Source organism: Tribolium castaneum, chromosome 1 (genome assembly GCF_031307605.1).
Source record: "Tribolium castaneum strain GA2 chromosome 1, icTriCast1.1, whole genome shotgun sequence".
NCBI classification, from domain to species: Eukaryota; Metazoa; Arthropoda; class Insecta; order Coleoptera; family Tenebrionidae; genus Tribolium; species Tribolium castaneum.
This window is the reverse complement of record NC_087394.1, coordinates 9,028,295-9,054,374: the sequence shown is the minus strand read 5'-3', so window position 1 is coordinate 9,054,374 and position 26,080 is coordinate 9,028,295. Positions and strand designations below refer to the sequence as shown.

The window sequence follows — 26,080 nt, the reverse complement described above, 5'->3', positions numbered from 1 at the left end:
TGAGTCAATTAAAAAGCTTTTTCAGCCTGTTATAAATCCTTTAGAAGAAATTTCAATAAAATTGGAGAAGCAATCTCCACCACCACAGCAACAACAACAAAAACAACACAAAAGACCAAAACATCATATTCAAAAGCAAAGGAAACAATTTCTTAAACTACCAAAAAAAGAAAAGATTAAACAAGAACTTGAACTACCAGTTGAAGAAACATATGAACCTAGTACATCACTGCGACAACCAGAAGAAATATATGAGTCATTACCAGAAATAAAAGAAGAAGATGAAGAAACCAAATCTGACACTATGGATGATTTAATTAATAGCAGACATATTTTAGATGAATTTTTAGAACAATATCCTCCAGTTGCGAGAAATGCAATAGAAGCAGTTTTAGAGAAAACCAGTGATCAGACATTTGGTCCTAGATATAATTCAAAAGAGAATAAACTATTTATGGGTAAACATGAATTAATAATCAGTCAAAATGGTGATTTAATTTTAGATAATGAATCATTTCCTGGTACTCCTGGTTTATACAGACTAATATTTTTTAAAAACCCTGAAGATAAATACACTCAAATTACAAAAGAGGATCGGTCAGCATACAAAAAAATACTTGAAATTTCTAATACACATAGAAAAAATAATGATCCCACAAAACAACTAAAAGGTCATAGAGGTGTAAAATATACTCAAATTGTGCAACCAATGTTTACTTCATTTCCTAAATCTCCGTTTATTGGTGAAGGATTATTCACTAATAAACGTGTAGAATATGTTTACTGGGATGACATAAATGAATTAGTGTCACGTCTAGCATTATTACATGCAGCGACAAAAGCGGGTAACAATTCCCATCTGAATGAAATTTTATCAATAGAAGAAGAATTAAAGGAATGTGGTGTAATATATTAGGCTTAAGTTTTTTTCTGGTTAATCCTCAGTGTTGAAATGCCCATTGATCTATTCGGACGTAAAGTGTTATCAGCATCAAGTGCATTTTTTAAATCTACACCATCACCTTTTGTTTTCACTGCTGATGGTGACCTTGATTTAAAACATCATAGAATCTGTAACATTAATGATCCAACAGAAGACAAAGATTGTGCGAATAAGGTATATATTGATTTAGTAAGTAAACAAATATACCAAAAGATGGAAGGAGTAATAGCTGCTTTAACGGATTTAAATAATAATGTTCATAAAGCAGATGCTATATGGATGGATAAATTTAATCAGTTAAACTTAACCATGAATGTTAAGTACAAAATACTTGATGAAAAAATTGATAATATAATTGCTACAATTCCTCACACGATTGAATCAGAATTGCATAACAAACATTTAAGTATAAATTATGAAATCGATAACAAGTGGAAAAAATTTATGAATAATTCAAATGAGATAACCAGACGAATAAAAAAACTTGAAGAACGCTTTGAAGGAATCGATAGTATTAAGATAAAACCAGAAACCATTTCCAAACGTTCTAAAGCAGGTGATACAGATCAACTTGAAAATGTACCTATATCAAAGAAAAGGAAAGTAACAGATTCATATGAAAATAGTGAAAGATAGAACCCATGCCTCATAATAAAAACAAGTGTCCTCCAGGTCAAATGTCAGATCGTCATGGAAATTGTAGAGAAGTGTACCGTAAATAAGCAATGGTTCGACTAAAGCAAGTTAGTGATGTAAAGCAAAAATTGGTAAACGAGATATTTAAACCTGCACGCAGGAATTTTAAACGAAGACGTACTATAATTAAAGGATTGGATGATTTATGGCAAGTAGATTTAGCAGAAATGCAAAATTTATCTTATCATAATAATGGATTTAAATATATTTTAGTCGTAATCGACTGTTTTTCTAAATTTTTATGGACCAGACCACTGAAATCGAAATCAGCTAATGAGGTTAGCAGAGCTATGGAATCAATACTGAAGAATGAAAAAGAACGAATACCAAAGAATTTACAGTCAGATCAAGGAAAGGAATTTTATAATACCACTTTTCAGGATTTGATGAGACGTTATAATATTAATCACTATAGTACGTACAGCGTTAAAAAAGCAGCAATTGCTGAACGAGTTATACGTACTTTAAAATCCAAAATTTATCGATATTTTACGTTATTTGCGACACATAAATGGATAAATAAATTGCAAGAGATAACCAAAAATTATAATACTACAATACATCGAACAACAGGAAGGAAACCCACAGAGATAAACGCTTCGAATCAAGGAGACATAACAGCATATGATCATCTAAAGATTGTTGATAAAAACAGAAAAAAATTTAAAGTCGGAGATTTCGTAAGAATTAGCAAAGAAAAGATGTTATTTGAAAAAGGATATACACCCAATTGGTCAACGGAAATTTTTAAAATCAGTAAGATTAATCTAACCAATCCTGTAACATTTCTGCTAGAAGATAAAGAAGGTCAACCAATCAAAGGAGCTTTTTATATTTGGGAATTATCAAAAACTCAATATCCTGACGTCTATTTAGTTGAGAAAGTGATTCGACGTAAAGGAACTAAATTATTTGTGAAATGGTTAGGTTTACCAGATAATCAGAATAGTTGGATTGAAATGAAAGATATTACCTAATAAATAAGAAATATATATACGATATAATTATTTAACGTCTAATTTAGTTCCATTTAAGATGGCAACGAGTGTAGAACCTGTTATAAAAAAAGTGCTGCATTTTGAAAAAACCATAAGCGATATTCGATTACTAATGAAACTGGAACTACTGAAATTAGGACCGTGCCAGTTGATGGATATATTTCATAAATTACCGGAAACATATCAACAAGATCATGATATAAAGCTGAATCTACCATGTTTACAACATTATTATAACAGTTTTGACGAAGATCAGTTTGATGGTCCTCCTTCATCAATAAATAATTGTGTTTCGTGTATTTTAGATGATACAGGAAGCCAACAACAACAACAACAACAACAACAACAACAACAACAACCCACTGCGTTTCAAGTGTAATGCCTCTTTTGAACTCATCACTCATCTTGTTTGTTACTCTTATACAAAATGTGTTGTACGTGCAAAAACCGTTAGATGTTGTAGATATGTACATCGTCTTCACTAGTGAAAGTCCTAACAACACAAGATGGTCTCCTCTCTGGAAAAGTTTATTTTTCAACGATGTTGATTACCAATGGAAGAAGATGAATCTGGGTTATTTGAGCAATACTGCAATAGAAATATTTAAATATGAAAATGTTTCTATAGCAAACTCTGTAATATATTTTAAATTAAGACTAGTTTTTACCAATAGTAATTATATTGATACTGACTGGAAGAGACTTATACTTAATGATCATGATGTAGTTTCAATAAAAAATTGTTTTAATCATGTTCCTACCTTTTTAGCAATGTTTGGAATTGTTTGTACATGTTGGATCGTTTTTATGATGTTCATAGCGTTAGGTTTGGCTTAAAAACTGCAATTAAAAATTTATTTAGGTGTATGACTTTGTTAGTTTAAGTATGTAGTTTGTTTTATGTCTAATAAAAAATAATATTCATTCTGATTATTTTTGTTATCATATTTCCTGTCTAACGTTTTTTTCCTTAAAAACGTTAAATTTTTATCAGTTATATTTTGAATTTTTTGAATTTTTACGTAAGGAACCACAATATCCGGTTGCAAAGTTTATGGAATATAAAATCATATCGCATCAATGATTAATTCATTTCTACTTCGACTGTCCGTGTATGAAAGTAATCATGTTCAAGTGCTCTCAATGCGATAACAAGTTTACTCGCAAAGATGCTTTAACACGTCATGTAAAAAAACATAGTAAGTAAATACATTTTACGTTATAGAAATTGTTTTAATTAAGAGCATTTTTAAGGTGATAAATTATCTAAACTCACTTGCACCGGATGTAAAACGTCATTTACGAGATTTGATAACTATAGGCGTCATATTACAAATTCATCATTGTGTTCAATGGATTCGGATGATATGACTCCTAAAAAAGCCCGCCTGACAACTAGAACACCTTTACAAGGTATTTTTGTAAATATTCTTTATATTATTATTATTATAACTTGTTTTTGTTTTTAGAAGTTACTACTAACGCTCCATCATGTTCATTTCATCAATTTTGTGAAATATGCAATAGTCACTACAGAGGATCCAGATTAAACCATTTACGTTCTTTAAAACATAAAAGTGTCATCTCCGCCAAAATTAATGATGATGATGATTTCGTTGAAGAATATCAAGTTGCCTTCAAATCAAGAATTACCTCATACCGATTGAAAAATTCACAACTAGATGACTTGGAAGTGTGCAATTTTTTTGAAAGAAATCAAGATAAACTTATCACTTTAATAACTAGAAAACTGAGAGAATTTAACCAACTTAAAATTAATTTCGAACTTTTTGCTAAATATATTTTACCTTCTAAAGACATTATCGAAATCAAATCATTCAACACTAAAAATATCATCATTTCAATATCGACAAATATTAAGGTAGAACTGGAAGAAATATGTGGCGTCATAAAAAACAAAATGAGTGAATTCTTGGAAAAAGATAGTGGTAAGTAATATCAATTTTATTTATAAACATATTATTGTATTAAATTTTTTAGGTTGGATTTTAATGGAAATTTTGTTTTTGGAACTTAATATCAACAAATTCAATCCACTACGTGCATCAACATATATACCATTACCGAAGGACATAGCGAAGCGGAGAGCGGTTATCAATATTCATAATGATGATAATGAATGTTTCAAATGGTCTGTTTTGGCACACCTTCATTCAACTGAAGTAAATGTTAATCGACATCGAGTTGATGCTTATCGTGAGTTTGAAGAGGAATTAGATTTTACAGATATTTCATTTCCGGTTAAATTAACTGATATTTTTAAATTTGAAGCACTTAATAATATTAGTGTAAATGTCTATGGAACAGAGCAGCGTTTTGATCATGAAAAAGGTAAATGGGTATCAGATATTATAGGTCCCTTTTATTTAACTTCTAAGAAACGAGACATTCATGTAAATTTATTACTTATCGTAGACGATGAAAGAATGATCAAACATTACTGTCTGATAAGCAACATTTCTCGATTAATAAGTTCACAACTTTCCAAACATAATCATGCTAAATTTATATGTAACGGTTGTCTATTATTTTTTTCGAGTGAACAAAAATTAGTTAAACATCGTAAGTATGCTTGTAATGAAGTTGTCACTACATTACCAACTTCTGATCTGATTATAAATAAATTTGGTAAAGAAGTGCCTGGTAATGAATTAACATTTCAAAATTTTGATAAATCTCTTAAAGTTCCTTTTGTATTTTATTTCGATTTTGAATCTATTTTAAAACCTTTACGCAATGATAATTCAGCCGATAATATCCGTACAATTGTTACACATTTACATGAACCATATAGTTTCGGATATTACATAAAATGTGCATATAATGATAATTTATCAATTTATCGGACTTATCGAGGAAAAGATGCTCCTAAAATTTTTGTGAAATGGTTGCAAGATGATGTAAATAGACTTTATCACGATCACCTCAAACATATCGTACCACTTGAAATGACTCCGTTAGATGAATTGGTTTTTCAAATATCTACCCATTGTCATTTATGTAAAGAACCTTTCAAAACAGATTACGGAAGTCTAAATTGTGATAGAGTTCGTAATCATTGTCACTTAACAGGTGAATTTTTAGGACCTGCACATTCTATTTGTAATTTAAATTATAAGATTCCAAAATATATCCCTGTTTTTTGTCATAATTTAACTAATTATGATAGTCATTTATTTATTAAAGCTTTAGCAACAGAAAAGACCATCATTAATTGCATTGCTCAAACTAAAGAAAAGTATATTACATTTTCAAAAAAAATTTTAGTTGATAAGGTCATGAACACGACTACAAATACAGTTGACAATATTTTTATAACGCTTAGATTCGTAGATTCGTTCCGTTTCCTTTCTTTTTCATTAGATAAATTATCTCAGACTTTAACTTCTAATGAATGTCTAACCATTCGGAAACACTTTCCGGACGATAACCAATTTAATTTGATAAGACAAAAAGGTGTTTTTCCATATTCATATTTGGATTGTTTTAATAAGTTAGATGATACCAGTTTACCATTGATTCAACAATTTTATGATAATCTTAATAAAACTGATATCAGTGAACATGATTATGAGCGAGCACAGGAAGTCTGGAATCTATTTGATTGCAAAACGTTAGGTGATTATTCCGACATTTATTTAAAGTCTGATGTTTTGTTACTAACAGACATTTTTGAAAATTTCAGAAAGGTTTGTCTCAAAATTTATGAACTAGATCCAGCTCATTACTTAACAGCACCTTCATTAGGCTGGGATGCTATGTTAAAAATGACTGGAATTAAATTCGAATTGTTAACTGATATAGACATGGTACATTTCTTTCGAAAATCTATTAGAGGAGGACTTTGTCAATGTTCAAAACGTAAAGCAGTAGCAAATAATAAGTTTTTATCAAATCATGATCCTTCTAAACCAACTTCTTTTATAATGTACCTTGATGCAACCAACTTGTATGGAGCAGCAATGTCTGAATATTTACCTTATAGCGGTTTTCGATGGGAAGATCCTAATGAATTCAATGATAACCTAATTCTCAATTTGACAGATAACGCTGATGTAGGTTATATATTCGAAGTTGATTTAGAATATCCTTCTGAATTACATAATCTTCACAACGATTTACCATTTTGTCCTGAAAAATTTATTCCTCCCTCTAGTAAAACTGAGAAACTTTGCGCAACCTTGAACAATAAAGTACACTATGTTTTACATTATCGAAATTTAAGACAAGCTATACAAGGTGGTTTAAAATTAATTAATATTCACCGTGTTTTAAGTTTTAATCAATCACCATGGTTGAAAACATATATTGATTTAAATACAGAAATGCGTAACAAATCAAAAAACGCGTTAGAAAAAGATGTATTTAAATTAATGAATAATTCAGTTTTTGGTAAAACCATGGAATCAATTGATAAAAGAGTAAACGTGAAATTGGTAACATCATGGAATAATATAGGTAGAAAACCAGGTGCTGAAAGTTTAATTGCACGACCAAATTTTAAAAATTCATCTATCTTTACACCAAATTTTGTAGCTATTCAATTAGAGAACGAAAAAGTTTTCTACAATAAACCTCTGTATGTAGGTTTTACTATTCTAGATATCAGTAAAACTATTATGTATGATTTTTATTATAATTTCATAAAACTTAAATACGGTAACAATGCAACGCTTTTGTATACCGATACTGATAGTTTAGTAATTGAAATTTTTTGTGAAAATATTTATGATGATATTAAATCTAATATAGAGCGTTTTGATACTTCAAATTATAAAGCAGAAAATATTCATGGAATACCTGTATCGTCTTCTGTCATCGGGAAGATGAAAGATGAATATAAAGGACGTGTAATATCAGAATTTTTAGGAACAGGTGCTAAAGCATATTGTGTGGATGTTGAAGGTGAATTATCTAAAAAAGCTAAGGGTATTAAACACAATGTAATTACAAGTGAATTACATAAAATTGACTACCAAAACGCAGTTACTGTTCCAAACACTGAAATTATTAAAGAAATGAATATCTTTCGTTCGAAGCTTCATAACATTTACACAGAATTAAAGAAAAAAATTGCTTTATCTTTCAAAGATGATAAACGTTACATCTTAAACAATTCTGAAGGTAGAACATTATCTTGGGGTCATAAAAATATTCTTCCTCAAACTCAGGAATAATATTTAATTTGTATTGTAGTTATTGTATTATAATGTTTATGTATTATAATATGTATGTATGTATGTACTTATATTTAGATGTAATAAACAATTAAAGTAATTTATTGTTTTTATTATTATCCATTAACCAAATAGCTTATGTGAATTTGTTTCAGGTTTCCAAAATAGACAGCACTATCCACTCTACCTACCTGAGGTTCGACTCCCCATGGAAGGAACAACAACAACAACAACTTTTTTTGCATTATATTTTAAACAAATAACAAAATAAACTTGGTGCGCAACAGACAAGTTAGGCAAACAACATTACAAAAATAAAAAACTACATATACTAGGTTTTTTTTCCTTATCGATAAAATAATGACTTTCCTTTATTAGTTATTAGTGACAAGCGCGATGATTTTCTGATATTTTGCTTAACTCAATACAGCATGTATTGTATATATACTTCATGTATTCACAATTGCACATTTCAAAAATCATATATTCAAAATTTCACAACCCCAAAAACCAAAAATTTCACAACCCCAAAAAGCTACTACTACTACTACTACTACTTGTTTTCTTGGTTGCATATTCGCAAACGGGCGGGGGGTGTGTTTAAAAAAAAAAATGGAGGCCAGCGCCATCTTTGATTGACGGCTGCGCTGACGGCAGCGCCATCTAGCGAAAAGTTTGCAGACCGTGGCGCCATCTAACGTGAGAATTTAGGCGGAATTTGTGACGACATCGGCGCTACCAACATTACACCCAATCAGGGTTGGGAAATTACGTGTAATTAATATTAATTACATTTTATACATTACGTGTAGTTTTTGACGTAATTAATTGTAGTTAATCGTAGATATAGAATAACCTCTTTTTAACAATTCTAACCTCAAATTTTGCGGTACGTTACGCCGGCTCTTACGTCTTCCAAAATGCCGGGAAGAAATTTTCACAGTTTTTGGACGATTGGAAAGTTTGATATATTAAAACTGAATGGAAAAGTTGCAGCACGTTGTCTTGTGTGTGATAAAATATTAAAAAATACTTCGAAACAACGACTGATGTCGCATAGGTATGTATGCGTTTGTATTACATTAAATAAATAAAGAACTAGTACTGAATTATTGTTTATTGCAATGCAGAAATGTCTGCAAGGAAGAAAATACATCCAAAGAAGTGGCCGAAGTGGGTGAAGAGGATGAAATCATATTGGTAGAAATAGAAAGTAAGGCTGACGATAACGATGAAGAAGAGTCAAATGAAGTTTCAGTGGAAGATTCACCAAGTTGTAGCAATGAACAATTTAATGATCGTGTAAGTGCGGCATCAACATTAACATTACCTACATCAGATTTAAACTATGATGAAAACATTTGCAATACTGAGAGTTCAAATTTGACTTCAATATCAATAGCAGCTTCACCTTCACCCCGAATGCTATCCCCAATTCCATCAACTTCAAAAGAAAGCATACACAAAATAATTAACAAGTCAATATCTAAAAAAAGCAACAGCAAGCCAAAGGATACAATTAAAAATTTTTTAGACCATGTTAGCAACAATCAGAAAATCGAGATTAACAAAGCACTTGGCAAATTTATTGTAGGTTGTAACATTCCATTTCATGTAGTAGACTCAATTCATTTCAAAGACTTTTTGAGAGTGCTTAGACCTGCATATCAGCCTCCCTGCCGCAAGACAGTGTCAGGGACCATTCTAAATTCATTATATGATGAAATAAATGAAGACGATCAAAACTCAATAGGTAAATTCTCTGTTATGATGATCGATGGGTGGAAAAATTCAGCAAATAACACAAAACAAGTGGTAACAATTTTGAAGTCAACAAGAAGCGATAAGTGTATTTTTCTGGAAGCATATGATGTAACAACAACACCAGAGACGGGAGAAAAGCTAAGTGAATTGTGTAATCTATCTGTTGAACTAGCGAAGACAAAGTTTAAGACTGAAATTTATGCTGTCGTTAGCGATAATGCAGCAAACATGTTGAAAATGGGAAAATTGACGAGTGATTTAATGCATACTACTTGCAATAGTCACACAGGAAATCTTCTTGCCAAAGACTTAATTTCCAAAGAATTATGTTCCAAAGTAATCACTATCTTAAAAGAATTTAAACATCCTAATCTCGAAAAGGAGCTGCAAAGTCAGGGAGGATCAAAGATAAAATTAGCTGTCGATACTCGGTGGTGTACCTATAGAGACTCATTTTCTTGCTTGATCAAAAATTTAAAATTTATGAAAAAACTTGCGGCAGAAGAAACTATAAAACTTAAACAAGAAATAATTCAGTTACTATTTGACGATGAGTTCATCGATGAAGTTAAAACAACAATTGAAGTATCTAACCCGGTTTGCAAATTAATTAATGAGTGTCAGTCTAGCAGCTGCACTATTGCCGATGCTTGTGAGAAATGGACTCATTTACAACTGCCTGCGGAGTTTGAAGATGTTTTGAAAAGAAGAAGAGACATGGCGCTAAATATTTACTCTTTAACATCAAATTTTCTTCATCCTCTTTATAGAGGAAGGTCTTTGAATCAAACCCAGGTTGATATGGTCCATGACTATTTGGTAGCTACTTTAAGTGCAGAAGGTTTAATGAGTTTTCACCAATTTTGTTCTTCGGAAGATATTTTTGAAACCTTAGAACGTAAAAACATTTGTTGCCCAAAAGTTTTTTGGGGATTGGCCGAGAGAAAGCACCCAGAGTTGGCTAGTGTAGCTTTAAAACTTATCAATATACCAGCCAGCTCAGCTTCCTTGGAGCGTGTGTTTAGTAATTGGGCATTTATTCACAATGATTTGAGAAATCGTTTGGATGCTGATCATTCGAGAAAAATAATGCATTGTTATTACTCCCTGAAGATGCGGGAAAGTAACGAAGTCAGTTAAAAAAGAAACATTGGTTGTGTTTTTTTCCTCGAGATTAATTCTTTTATTTTGTTTTTTGAGAATAGACTTTATTTTGTTTTTTTGAGAATAGACTTTATTTATTTTTTTTTTGAGAATAGATTTTATTTTTTGTTTATTACTAATCTGTTTTGCCAAATAAAGAAAATAATAGAAAATTGTCTTGTTTTACTGTTTACTGACTACAATTTCTGATGGTAAAAGAACTTACTTAATTAATAATGATATGTATTTAGTAATAGAACATTTTTGATTCATTTTTCTCTTCTTGAGAACAAATAAATGCTACCAAATTTTGACGTAAAAAATAGTGTAATTTTTCGGTAATTTATTTGGATTGATGACGTAGAAAATGTGCAAAAACTACGCGTCGTTATACTGTAGAACGACGTTTCAATATCTACGTCACAACCCTGCACCCAATATTAATTTTTAAATAAATTAAAATTTTGGCGCCATTTTTTTTAACAAACAAACATGGCCGACTAATTTCAAATATTAATTTTGAAATAATTTAAATTTGGCGCCAATTTACCATTAAACAAAAATGACCGCCGCCGACTTTCAAACTTCCAAGATGGCGACGATTATTATTATTATTATTATTATTATACTACATAAATATATTTGCATCATCACAAATGGCGTCAGTCGGCCGCAGGCCGGCTGACCAGCTGGTCGCAGGCCAGCGAGCTGCGATTACGCGCTTGCGTCTGCGGCTGACTGACACAATTTTCACACATGCGCAGTAGAGGGAGGTGGAGGTGGTTTTTGAACCGGCTATCTCTATCTACTCTAGTTCAAAAATTATGCTGTTTTAATTTTATCCGGTTAGGTCGATTTGGAATTATTGTGCTTTGAAAAGCAACTTTTTTCTTTAAGCAAACAATTTTTTTATCAGTTACTAGGCCATTTGTAATACCATGTGTCAATAAGATGTTATAAAAACCAAAAATACTATACTCTGGAGTTTGAAAAATGTAACGTAAGCAGAAAACGACGTATGTGTTCAACGTAGAATTGGCTAAAATTGAAACGAAATTACATTTTTCATCGAAACCATTTGTATCTAAAGGCAATGTTCCTTCACTTTAGAATTAAAAAAATAAGAAAAATGTTTGAGCGCCCATAAAAGCTACCGTTTGTTTAGCGACAAGTACAAGTTGCTGACCTGCTGAATAACAATAATAAATTTCAATAAGTAAATAAACTTGCAGGAAAACAAGTTTTCCATGCAAAAATAACCCTAAGGTATCCTATTTATTTAAAATTAATTACAGGCAGTCATTTCCTTGGGCTTTGATGCCATAGCAAAGTTTGGATAAATTGCTGCCGCGAATAATAAGTGAATGAAGGAAGCAAAGAAACCGTCTACTTACACCGTACGTTGAGAAAATAGCCAATGCTGGAAAACTTCCCTAGCCTGTGGCGAGCAATGCATTTGTACCATCCGCTGTGCTCCCTCCGAATTTCCGTAAAGTTCAAGAAGCCGTCCGGTGTTTGTTGAACGGGAGGGCTGGAATCGTCTTTCTGCCAGATGGGCAGCGCTTTGGGGTTGGCGTCAACATCACATTTCAAAGATACAGGCATTCCCTCTCGGATGGGAAAACCGAAACCCGGTTCGCGGGAAATCGCAAACGAGGGGGTGTCTGAAATATAAAACAAGCAATGATTTATTGGGCTGCAAATTTTCGCCTTCGAAACTCAACAGCAAGGTGAGAATTACAAAAAACCTCACGAATTGATTTTCAGCCAAAGCGTAACAATACAGGGTGATTCTTTAAGGGCCTACATTAGAAACTTTTTAATTTCTAATACAGCTAGAGTTTTAAGATTTTGTATGCGATCTAAATCGACCATTCAATTAAATTATTTTCAAAATGACTGGGCTTCCGGAACTACAAAGAATTGGTTTATTGCATATTTGAATTCATCCTCTCAAGCTGAGTAAAATTTACCCAAGTAGTTGGTACTTATCTGTCATAGTTTTTAACATACGTCAATTTTTTTGTTAAAATTTTCATTTGCAAGGGTTTATTTAAGATATCACAGCCCTTGAACCCTTTGCGATAAGAGAATAATTTTTTTGGGTTCAATAACCGAAGGTTTAAGGAGTTTTCTAGCATTTTCGAAATTTTTAACTATCAAAATTCATGGCTAGTATGATTTTTTCAAAATGGTTATAAAAAAATTGCTATAACTCAGTTTTTTCAAATGTAACGACCGTATTTTCTTAATGGCATTCGAACGGACATCAGTATTTACGGTGACTTTTATCAATACGTCCTAGACCTATCTCTTACAGTTTTTGAAACAAATTTTACTTCGTAATATTTTCTGTTAATCAAGTAGACCTTGCAAAATGGTCAACAGTTGTCAGACTTCAAGATTTTATTAAGTTTTTAGCCGATTCATTATCGAATAAGCAGCAAAAGTATAATATTTAATTATAGTTTATATAACTTAGTGAATTAGGTAAACTAACTCAGTCGGTCTGCTATTGAATTTTGAATTTCTTGAATGGAAATAATGAACAAATAGAACATTTCTTTTAATTAATAGACAACTTTAGAGCATTTTTCTTAAGTTTACTTAATTAAAAATGAAAATATGGAGCTAAAATTCAGTTTTTTGTTCTCTTCCAGTTTTTGAAAAAAGTCACAAAAAAAACAGATTTTACTTCATAATTTTCATAGTTAATCAAGTAGGCCTTGCAAAATGGTCAACAATTGTCAAACTACAATATATTTGTTTACTTTTTAACTGTTTTGTTATTGAATAAGCAGTAAAACAATAATATTTCAAAATGGTTTATTATAATTTAGTGAATTATGTAAAGTAATTTTCAGTGAGTCTGACATCGAATTTTAAACTTCTTGAATGAAACTGGTAAACAAATCGAATATTTCTTTTAATAAATATCGCATTTTTCGAAAGTTTTCTTAATTAAAAATCGAAATGATGAGCAAAAATTCAGTTTTTTGCAACTATTTCAAAAACTGTAAGAAATGAATATAGGAGATGTTAATAAAAGTCTGCAGAAAAATTGAAGTTCTTTTGATTCGTTCCATTAAAAAAATTAATAATCATTTTCAAAAAATCATAGTAGCTTTGCAATTTGACTGATAACAATTCTGAAATATTGGGGAAACTCTACGAACATTTGGCTATCAAATACAAAAAGAATTATTCACTTAAGTTGTGATATTTTAAATGAACCCCTGCGAATGAAAAATTATATAAAAAAATTGACATTTGTCAAAAACTATAATTTTATAATTTACTCAGTTTCAAGAGGCGAATTCACAAATTCAATAAAAATAGGTGGTAATTATTTGGGATTTTAAAATTGGCGACAATTTCTCGTAGTTCCGGAAATTCAGCCATTCAGAATTGTGTACAAAATTTTAAAGCTCTTACTATATTAGAAGTTAAAAAGTTTCTATTGTAGGCCCCAAAGGAATTAGCCTGAATTTATTATAATAATTTTCGTGTTGTAAATGTTTAATGAAGACGAACGGCAATGATTGGATAAAAATCACAGGCTTGAGGCTGGAAGCTACTCGTTTATTTAGCGATCGCTGGCGGAAAGTGTCGTTAATGTTCAATATTTAAGTGATGTTTGTCCGGTTATTGTGTACAACCGACAGGATGCACTTATGGATTTTCCATAAATCCCGAATTTTCTATACCAATATCACATTTCATTTCCAATAACCAAAGCCTGCGTATAGTGGCTGGAGAGGGCGCTCAATCCCTTATATGAAATATGAACTGCAAAAAAGATCAATGTGGGTTTGGGGAAAAGAGACGTCGGCACAGACAGCTGACATATCCTCATAGTTTGATACCCAATTGTTATCAGGAAGATGAATGACAGTTTTGTCATCTGTTTCATTTCCAGGGTTGAAGGGTTATTAGCACAATTAAATTCCTACGAAAATTTGTTCTGTCTTCAAAATTATCCTGAATTATATTTGAATATGCATATTCCTAAACTTTTCACTATAAAAAATGATATTACAACATGTAACTATTAACCATTTAGTTTTATTAAAGAAAAAACAAAAACATTTATCATGGTGTCAAGTACCACATAAGTCGTAATACATTAACGCTACATACCGGTGTTCCGTCTAAATCGCACATTAGAAGTATTGATAGATTTAATAATGATAGTCATCTGAAAATTTGTATGCAACCTTAATCTCTTAGGTCCCACTCAATGAAAAATTTTTCAAGATTGTGACACTTCCGGTTATACCGGAAGTCGCTATCAACTTCTTTATTTTTAATGCATTTTTGAATTACTAGAGTTATTTTGATGTAGTTTTCATAAGTTTTTCCTATACCTAAATTTAGCCGTTTGCGAAATATTTAGAGTTGTTTTTTTTTTTGAATTCGCACCTTCCAGTTCAAAAATCGAAAACTCGGCCATTTTTAAAAGTTTGGAAATAATTTTTAGCTCATTTGAAAGAGAAAGCCTAGATCTTTTCTTTGATGTTTCCAAATTTCTAAAAAAAATAACAAAGCCCAAATGTTTAGAGTTAAGTTTTCAGAACTTTAAGCACCCATAACTCAGTTTTTTCAAATAAAATGCTACAAGTTTAATTTCATTAAATCGTAGAGAATTTAATTCTGTATCGATCAGTATTACATTCTTTATACTTATGTTTAATAGTTTTCAAGTTACAATAACTTTCTGTTGGGATTGAGAAATTCATTAGCCATAGGCCTTTTGCTCATAGGTTGCCATGGAAACGAGAGAAAAAATGTGAGAAATTAAAGTTTTTTTTTAAGCCAACATTCAATGAATTTATTTTGTTTTCACTAGATGGACAACACAATTTTAAACAGAGTTAGTCGTTTGTTTAATCAGAAATATTTTTATGGCAAACTAGGCAAAAACAGCTGTCGTTAGTAAGAAATTTTCTACAATGTCAAAAAATGCTACATAACTTGAAAATTATCACAGATTGATGCAAAAAAAATTCTCCTCCATCTAATAAAATAAATATTGGACCATCCTATTAAAAAAAATAAATTATGGGTACTTGAAGTAGTCCAAACTTAGTCTTAAAATTTTTGGGTTTTATTAACTTTATTTTCAATTTTGAACACACTGTAGAATATATATAGGCTTTCTTTTTTAATTCGCCAAATATGATTTCGAAATCTCTAAACCTAAGCGAGTTACCGATTTTTTAAGTGATAGGTTCAAAGTCAAAAATTTTCAAAAAATTCTACATATTTCAAAAACGGTTAAACTTAGGTATACGGAAAGCTGATAAAAACTCCCCTAAAATAACTCAGCCAATCCAAAAACGCAGTAAAAAACATAGCTTTTCATTTAAAATTAAAAAGTTAAAAGCGACTTCCGGTATAACAGGAAGTGCTGACATCCTGAAAATTTTTCATTGAGATTATGACTGAGTGCCAGCTTTCAGATAAATATCTTTATTAGAACTTTCAATACTTCTAATGGGGTTTACACGGAACACTCTGTATACGTATTCTGATTGTTGAATTGTTTAATTGAATTAAGCAGGCAGAACTATTACCAACCAGTTTTTAATGAGACAAAGACGTTATTATGTTAACCAAACGATCACCTGTTAATGTGAATTTTTTTGCTACAAAATTGGTTACAAAGCTAATGCTGTTTTCAAGTTAGCCCAAATCTGAGCTCTTGTAGATTCACAATCAAATGATCAAATATTAGGTCCATATTCTGATTAGATTGAAAGGCACGTTATGCTAACAATTCTTGGCAGTATATTTAGTTATCGGAAGTGGGGTTTCGATAGTGGTGGGTCGGGACGGTTTACCGGATTTCCGACTGGCCTAAGATCCTTCAAACCGGGTGGGTTTGCAAGAATTTGTTATGTCTAAGGGAACATTACAGGCTTACTGTTGCCAGTGGGCGGTGTTCGCTATTGTGAACAACGTGTATTTGTTCCTAACATGAATTTCACTAATAATTGTTTCAGTTTAATCCCGGATACGTTGTACTAATCTTTATAACATACAGCTTAATCAAAACCAGCGGTATTGATGGGATGTATTGGTATTCTAAAGAGGAAGCGCTTTTAAATGGAAATTCAAGCGCATTATGTAAACTAGTTTTTGCCCAACTTTTGATTGTGGCGGTGAGAATAATGCGTGCTCGGTGAAAAATTAAATTAAATAGTGTTCAAGTTAATTAAAGTTTTCAATGCTGGCGGAATCTTTTTTTCATTTTTCTTATCTATTTTATTGTACAAATTGGACATAACTAGGATTTTAGGAAACTTTCCTAACACGCAATTTAAAGGGCTTTTCTTAAAACTTGAGATAAATTTGTTTTGTTAAAAATGGAGATATTTGACACCGTCTTGATTTTTCCCAGATTTCTAAAATAAATTGTATCTCAATAACTGAGTTTCAAACATCCTACAGTTAAAATAAGATAATTTTTTTTAATTATTTTATTAGTATTTAGTTTAAATTCCCAAATTTTTTTAATTATTATCAATTACCAAGAAATTTTGTTTTACATCTAAAGATTTTTTGTTTCTCAGGCTTCCAGTATTTTAGTTTTTTAGTTTCTTAATTTCTCCATAGTATTATTTCATAGTATTCATTTCCTCAAGTTTTTAGTTTTTCGTGGTTTTAGTTTTCTTGTATTCTAGTTTTTAAGTTTTTTAGCTTTTCATTTTCTTTGTGATTGTTTTTTTTATTCAGAATCTAATGTTTCAATTTATTAGTGTTTCTTTTTTCCAATTCAACTGTATTTTCAGTTTTTCAGTTGTTTAGAATTTCAATTTCAATATCATTTAGTTTTTTGTGATTTTAGTTTCTCAGTTAAAGTTCCTTTGTCAGTGTTTAAAGTTTTAATTTTTGAAAATATGCATATTCTCTACATTAAATTATTTTTCAATTTTAAATTTTTGTATCATATAAAATTTTTATAACAGCCTTCATTGTAAAATAAAAAAATAGTTTACGTAGAAGTGCCAAAATTGCAGTGGTCGCCAATTATTGTTCATTTTTCCGAAACAACAGTGTAGATTTCAATTAGTTGTGTGATAGTCCTCCTTTTTGGAATTTTTAGTTTTTGTCTAATAAATAAAAAAAGTCTGTTTTCGTCAAAAAAATTTAATTATTTTAAAAACTAAGCAAAACAGACCATTTTGTTCACGTCTAAGACGAAATCTCATTCTGTGAGAAAGACCGGTTCTAAAACCGCTTCACTGGTGTCTCATTTATCCCAAGATTGAGTAATTTAGCAATAAAAGTACAAAATCACCTTTTACTTGTTTGTCTAGTGCACAAAAAATTGCAAGACGATTAAAGCGTTTGTCATTGGATATCTCAAGTGTAAAACAAACCAATCATAAGGCGTTCTAAATTGGAAAAAAACTTGTTGTTTGATTATTTTGTAAACGTCAGCCAAACCATCTGGAATTTCGCTGTTTTCTAAGAAAATTTCAACTATTCTATTGCACTTGGATTCATGAATAATTTATGGATTGATTTAGTTTTAAAAAAGTTTGATTCTCGCAATTAGTTTGTGTTCAAAGTTAAACATTTCGCAAGTTTTTCAGCAAAAACCCAATTGTTTCACAAAACTAAAAAAATTACGAAATTAGGTCAAAAATCTTTATATCGTTTTACTTATTTACTTGGACATTTGAAATTTATCAGTCATATGTTTTTATTTAGACAATTTTATGATCTTTGAGAAGCAAAAACAAAATATTGACTGTTCCATTTAGCATTTTCAAGTTATTCAACATTTCAATCTCATAGTTTCTTAGTGTTTCAGTCACACAGTTTTTAAGTTAGTTCTCAGTATTTCAGCTTTTTAGTTTATTTTTTGTTAAGTTTTTCGTTGCTTCACTGTCTTGTAACTTTACTTTGCCAATTTCTTAACGTTCTTATCTTGCAGTTCTATAATTTTTTAATTTATCAGTTTTATTACTCTTTCAGTCACATAGATCTGCAGAATTTTAATCTTATTGTTTTTTTATTTTTTTTGTACGCCAGTTTTTAATTATTTTAGCTTTTCAGTCTCTTAATGTTTTTTATTTTATTTTTATATAAATATAAATTTTGGTAAATAGCATAACAAAATTATTATAATTATAAATAAAAAAAATTAAATTATTTTTTTAAATTAATTATAAATTATAGATCTGTCACTTGTTGAAGCTATTAAACTTGTAACAAACTGTCCAAAAAATTCCAAAAATAAAAATCCACTGAAAATAAATTTCCATTTATTGAGTTCAGATAAATTCTTACGGAAGAACGAATTAATTTTCCAACAACAAATTTAAAACAATATTTAGGATCAACAGTTGATTATAACTTCTCTACATTTTTTTGTGTAATACGCAGATAATTTAAAATTTTTGACAAAACGTAGTTCGTTTTGTTTGTTTTTGTAACAAAATTGTTTTTCTTTCACAAGTAGCTGAAGTAAGATTAATTTTTTTTTTCCAAAATTACCATATTTTAATACCTAATTTCCTAAAAATCCGGTGTCTACACATAAGACAGCAATTTTGCTGTTGAACGTCTGGTTGGAATTAAAAGCTTTGCAGCCGCAAATAATGCGATAACAATAATTATCAAAGTTGGAGTGGATTTAAGTTGTGAGTCAATAAGACGAGGGTCGGGGTTGAAGTCCTGTACACACTTCAATTTGCCGAAGTAGAGAATAGTGTTTGCATAGATTCGTTGCAACGAGTATTAGTTTCGGTCAACCGTATTGACCGATCCGATTAATAGTTTCGCAGATTGGTCTGGAGGTCGGTATCATAGGGGAACTTGGGACATATTTGTCATAAACCACGTACTAGCAATATATCTTCAGACACTGGAATGGAGAACTTACTCCAGATTTCTAAAGTTAAAATGGCTTTGGATAATGGAGAGGGATTTATCGGTTCAGACAGGAATCGAATTTTATTACTAGTTCCGTATGATGTTTATAAAATTGCCAACGACACTGGCGTTTCTTTTCTTGCATCATAACTCGAGATTGGCTAAATATATTTGAAACAATGTTGTCTATTCGAAGCGTTGAAAATTTATTACTTGCGCTTTTACGGCTGTTTTGGATTAGCAATGAGGTCGTAAAAGAATTTTATTATGAAGCTTCAAGTCATACAGATGAAAAAGTACTTACATTGCCGAAAAGAAGTTGCTAATAAAAATTTGAAGACAAGCTTGATTGAAAATACATGTTACGTGTTTTATTATTCCAGTTTGTATCTAAATTAAATAAAGTTGTTAGGTTATATCAGTAGGTGAGATACAACAAAATATTTGGTTAATTTTTGTCCGTTGATTAAAAATAAATCTCGGTTTGTGTTTTCCACCTATTGTCACGTATAATAAAGCCAATGGATAGATAGATACGTTTCAGCTTTGCGCCAGCAATGCGGATGCCGTTTATCTGATACTGAATTTATTGTCAATAAATGCAGGTGCTAAAGTTGAAATAAATTTCTGTTTATGTTTTAAGTTCGGTCATTATTAATCCTTGTTTTAAGCTTTAGTGCTCTCTGCATAGAAACAGGTGAGTATTTTAATTTTAATAATTTATTTTCACAGAGATGCCGTGTTTAAAATCAAAATTTGAGACTATCTTGGGCAATTAAAAAAGCTAAAATAGAATTTAGACTTTCGTACAAATATTTTTATTCTTCGACACTGTCAAAATTTACGGTTTTTCTCCTGTGTAAGGAAGTTTTGACAACTGTTTGGCATTTCTCAGTACGAATCGTCAAATTATTTTTAACAAATTTAATGCAATTTTAAGTCTTGCTGAGTCTATTTCGAAGAATAAAATGTTGTAATCAACTCGTTTTTGTGTAAATCGGTTCATTTATTTCGCCTCGTGGATGATAAACCACTCGTTTTCACTCGTGGTTTAAAAATCCACTCGTGAAATAAAGCGTCCTATTTACACTCAAACTCATTAAATAAATAACTATTATTTATTGTTATTGTTTCGGTTTTGAAAAAGTGTAATATTGGATTTAAAAAATGATTGATTGATTCTGATTTTTCTCACAAAGAATCAATCCAGTAAGCACAGAAACGTAGATCTAACGTTGTTTTAACCTTACAACGGTTGATATAACTTTATTAAAATTTACAAAGTTGTTATTTTGTTTCCTTTTAACGTTTATGTTACGTAGTTTAAAAAATATCTGTATCCTTTGTACCAATTTTTAACGTTCAAAGGACGTCCTAACTGAAAAAAACTTTAAAGTTGTGTGTAATCGTATTTATTAACGTTTGTTCTAAACATATAACTAAAGTTAAAAAACTAAAGTTAGTTTTTATGGCACTGTCTAACGTTAATATAACTTTTTGATTGAACGTTATATTAATGTCGTGAAACAAAATATAAATAAACGGAAATAATTAAGTGTATAATAATAACTACTCTTACATCTATTTTTGACAATCATTAAAAAATATAAAAACTGTTATGAAAAAATCAGAAAAAAACAGTTAAAAATAGCCTTTTTAAAACGTTACTTGTTAACGTTGATTATTGGTATTATATTTTCTAAAATTATACGTAATATTCTTGCGTTAGAAAATCTTTTAAATAGTTACTAAAACAAGGTTAATGTTCTAAATTACAAATAACGTCTTTTCCGAGTAAATTATTACGTTGATTCAACGATAAAAGTAACGTTTTATTTTTATGTTATTTTTTAATAAAATATTTTGAAAATAAGTCCAAAAAGGTAGATTGTGCATAATCAAAAAGCGAAACTTATATTAAATCTGTTTTCAATAGCAGTATAATTGAAAATGTAACACGCTGTTTAAATAGAATATTTTGCATTTAAAAAAAATACGGACCACAATAATCTTCGAACCTCAAATTTTATCCCTTTGTAACTTTAGAATCATGAGATAACACGTCCAGTTTTGTCAAAACTGAATATATACTGACTGACGTATGTAGGATACACAATAGTTTTTTCTAATACGAGAAACTGGAGAACTTAACAATAAAAATGTAGAAAAAGAACAAAAGAAATTCTTTAGTTTAATCCAACACAATAGTAGAAAAAAAATTAACAAAAATGCTAAACAGTTTCAATTACCTGCTCTAATTTAACTTATGCGTATTGGTTACAAGTTTACTAAGTAAAAGCAGTTTTGAGATTTTAATATTTTGTTACAGTTATGTACAGTAAAGGGTTAACTTAAAATATGTGTTAACAAGTACTTTACTCACTTTTTTATATATAAATAGTTAATAACAAAAAAAAATAAAAAAATAATACCACAACATTGCCAATAATTGTTACTTCGCTTTTGGTATAAAAACTTTAACTTTATTCCTCTTCAGTATCCCAAGAAACTCTACACATCATTTTGTCACCTATTTCAAAATTCATAATTGATTACCTCGATAGCCAAATTTTCTTATTTATAATAATATTATAATATGGAAGTTATTGGTCATATATCATTAAAAAGGACGTGACCCCCTCATAGGACACTGCTTTTTAAAATTGTTTTTTAGATTTAGATTTTTAACAGGAACAACAAAAGTTATAATTTTATAATGTTTTTGGTTTGGGCACAAAATAAGCTTCTCATTATTATAAAAAGTTATTTAAATAATTTATAAGTAATAAAAAATTGCTATAACCAATTATTATCAATATCTCCGCTCGTAACTGGGATACGAACGCCTTTCCGAAAATTCTACAGGCTGTGCCCACTAAAAGTATATTTTTACTCAAAAACTAATAATCACACAGAATTCCGCGTTTGCTAATAAATACATTTAATATTTTTCTCTACCCTTGTGCATTTTTTTAGATTTTTTTACGTATAACATTAATCAATTCATTACTATTAAGCAGTACCTGCCAAAAACTTATTGTTTCTTGTGTCACCTAACAATAAGCGATGTTTTTTTGGCGTTTTGGGCAAAAAATTCCATTTCTGGCCGTAAATTCTATCAAATCATTCGGAGAAAGAATCCTTAATTCGACCCCATATCACTAAATCACTCTAATCACATCAAATCAAAGTTATTTTACCCTTGTGCATTTTTTTAGATTTTTTTACGCATAACATTAATCAAGTAGAAATTTTGATGTAAATGTATATTTTTGATCAAGCAAGGCAGGTGTGTAGTATTAATGACAAATTTGACAGAAATAATTTGCAAGAAAGGTCAAAACATATTCTAAAACTTTTCTCCAACGTATTGGCATTGACACATTTTCAAAAAATACCAGGAAAAATAATGTCAAGTTTTTTTTAATTTACTCTCATACCCTAGTGGCACTGGTACAGATGTAATGAAGATTACCGACTGCATTACCAATAGATTATGTACTTTTTAGACTCGACAGCGATAGATATAAAATCTTCTTAAGCTTTAGTTTCAAAACTGATTTTGCGTCTTGTATTCTCTTTGTTTCTTTTCTTTTTTGTGTTTTCCTCACCAATTTTTTAGACGATTTTTGCTGAACTTTAATTTGTTATTCGGAAGTAAAATTACCGTTGGGGGCGCTATTGAAATATCCAGAAATAGTTAATAACAAAAAAAGTAAAAAAATGCAACTACGTTGGCAATAATTATTATTATTTCACTTTTGGTATAAAAATGTAACTTTTCTCCTTTGCAATATCCCCAGAAGGTTATTTTAACTGCAGGCAACATACTCCTATTTCAAAATTCATAATTGATTGTTTGAATTATTGAACTCTGTTATTTATAACTTCAATATTTTTGCGCTGTTTCTAATTATTATAATATGGAAATTATTGGTCCTATGTCAATGAAAAAGATCTGACCCCTCATGTACCTTCTAAAATTCGATATTTAAAAAAACGGAAATTATTTGAAATTCATGATTACCTTTTCATTTAAAATATTTTTCAAAACTTTGATTTTTGTTGCACTTTTTATGAACTTTTATCTATTAAAAGCGCTATTATTGAATACTTGAAAACAGACGTCATTACCTATAATTGATACGTACAAAGGTTATAATTCTGTCAGTTCTGGATAAAACATACAAAAGATGACTAAAATATTATTATGTGGATTATTTTCTGTCGTTTCTAAAAACAAATCAAAACCTTCAAATTCATTCACGTGATTCGCAGCAGAAATTTTACATGCATAACAAAATCTAGTTCAGATACAATAACTTATAAACAATAAACAATTGTTAAAAATTTTATAAGCCGTGCCTACTAAAAGTAATATTTTTACTACATCTCAAAAACTAATTATCACACAGAATTCAGCGTAATTTTTTTAGATATTTCTTACGTATAATTAATCCATTAATTAATATTAATTAAGTAATTGCTGCCTATTTAAATGTTATTTGGAGGTAAAAATTCTTTTGTTGGTTAAAAGCATATCAAAACATTTGGAAAAATAATGATTTATTTGACGAAACTTAGTAAATGCCTCTAATCAAATCAAGTCAAAATTATTAAATGGGAATTTTGTTGTAAATGTATATTTTTTATTATTATTATTTTCCATAACTTTTCTCAAACGTGTTGACATTAATTACAAGCTTTCGAAAAATACTGTCAAATATTTTTTTATTTATTCTCACTTTCTAGTAGTAAACTTTGAATTCTTCCTCACAGGCACTCCAACCAGACGCTTTTGGCATTCTTTACTTTTGATTTTTTGTGTTTCCTCGCCATTTTTTAGACGATTGTTTGCTGACTTTTTATTTGCTATGGGTGATAACCCTATTAGGTATTATTTTTTTTAGTTATGCTGATAAAATTGTAAAATAGTTAATAATGATTAAACCTCTAAATGAAAGGATATATTACATTAGCTTTTACTTTTTTAAAGTGCATGAATAATTTATAACACCTAATTTTGAGGGAAAATTGCGGTGTTGGCATTTTTTTGGTTTTGAAACAGCTAGTAGGTGCCAACGTTACTTGACATTTTCGTTTAAAAAACGCAAACTTTGAAAGCTCTGTCAGATGATGCACGTCACACAGTGTCACCCTTCAAACGTGTCAAAATTGAAAGTAAAAGCGAAAAATGAAAAATCATGCCTGGATTCGCAAATGTGACGACCTCAGTTTCTTATACTGTGTGGACTCGATTTCACAAACTTTCCCAAATTATAAGGAAGTTGCAACACGTTGCCACATGATACCCGACTACATAGCCCCATCAAAATGTTTTAACATAAAATCCTACCACTTGGCAGTAAAAAGTCAGCAAGGAAGTGACGAAAGCTGCAAGAGTTGCAGCGAAACAACTTCCACCTACATTCAACCCCTCCCTCATCCTTCCCGCGGATTCCAACTAATCGAATACGAAGACAAGTGTTGTTCTGAGCTGGAAATGCCCGAAATGGAGCCAAAACCTCAAAACGTTACATCCAAAGCTGTAGCAACGGATGACCGCAAATTTAGTGATAAGAGTGTTAGCTGTGATATGATAAATGTGCCCAATGAAAATTGCCAACTGGTGAGCGTCCCTTCCCTGTGTAAACCTCCACCCTGTCTGAGGAAAGGCCCATCTAGTGTCCAAACCGGTGATAGAGTCTCGTTTTGCGTGAAAAAATCGTCTTCGTCCACTCAAGTTGTGTTATGCCAGAAATGCAAGGAAAAACGAAAGAAGCGAAAGCACGGCAGCAAGTGTCAAAGCGGGACCATCGTCTACTATCAGAGAAAATGCGAGGACAAGAACGGCTGCCGCTGCATAGAGGCAATTTCCAAATTGGACTGCGAGCCTCAGAGATGCAAATATTTGGATTTGCTCCACAAAATTAAATGTATTTTTACCAAACAGCACTAAATCACGCAACGTTGAATTAAATTCGGAGCAAAATTGTTCCAGACACTTTCATTACCTGCACCTTCTCTCTCCCAACCGAATTTAAAAATTAATGTAAATATTCCTCTGTGCCCGGATATTACATTTTTGAGTATCGAGTTGATCTGGGAGCAAATAATTGCAACTTGAGCTCGCCGAGTTTAATGGAATTCAAGTGCCCTAAGGAATACTCATGATGGCCGAATAAATGTATTATGTAGGTATCTAGCGCAAATATCACGAAAATGCACGAATTGGACATCAATTTCAATTATGAAACTCTCGAAGGCATTCGCTGCTCTAATAAATATTTCCCGGAGTCAAAGACCAAATGTTTATCTTGCCCGCAATTCAAAACTTCGACTATCTCCTAAAATGTTATTACTTTTTTGTCAAGATCATTAGTAGTTTAATCACGTTAGAGTTCGCTTCATATTGATATCAATGCTTTGATCGGGTTATTAAGTATCTTTAT

General features: G+C 30.5%; 1 protein-coding gene, 1 long non-coding RNA gene and 1 other non-coding gene across 5 annotated transcripts in view; 2 read left to right on the top strand and 1 right to left on the bottom strand.

Moving 5' to 3' along the window:
• Positions 1-26,080, bottom strand: part of tei (teiresias) — a 359,103-nt gene that overhangs the window by 106,447 nt on the left and 226,576 nt on the right. For both annotated transcript variants that reach the window (XM_064355624.1, XM_064355625.1), the window contains exon 5: positions 12,137-12,406. In XM_064355624.1, coding sequence (XP_064211694.1) covers positions 12,137-12,406 — 270 coding nt within the window. The remainder of the gene's footprint in view (positions 1-12,136; positions 12,407-26,080) is intronic.
• Positions 1,906-8,169, top strand: LOC135265685 (uncharacterized). 2 transcript variants are annotated; one of them, XR_010333463.1, is made up of 5 exons: positions 1,906-3,044; positions 3,101-3,836; positions 3,892-4,050; positions 4,107-4,586; positions 4,639-8,169. It is a non-coding gene; the product is annotated as an uncharacterized LOC135265685 (long non-coding RNA). The 2 variants fall into 2 exon arrangements; XR_010333465.1 differs by lacking the exon at positions 1,906-3,044 and having other exon boundaries at positions 3,547-3,836; positions 4,639-4,820; positions 7,991-8,169.
• On the top strand, positions 8,582-10,769 carry LOC103312429 (hypothetical protein). The gene is made up of 2 exons (XR_010333466.1): positions 8,582-8,895; positions 8,966-10,769. It is a non-coding gene; the product is annotated as a hypothetical protein (transcript).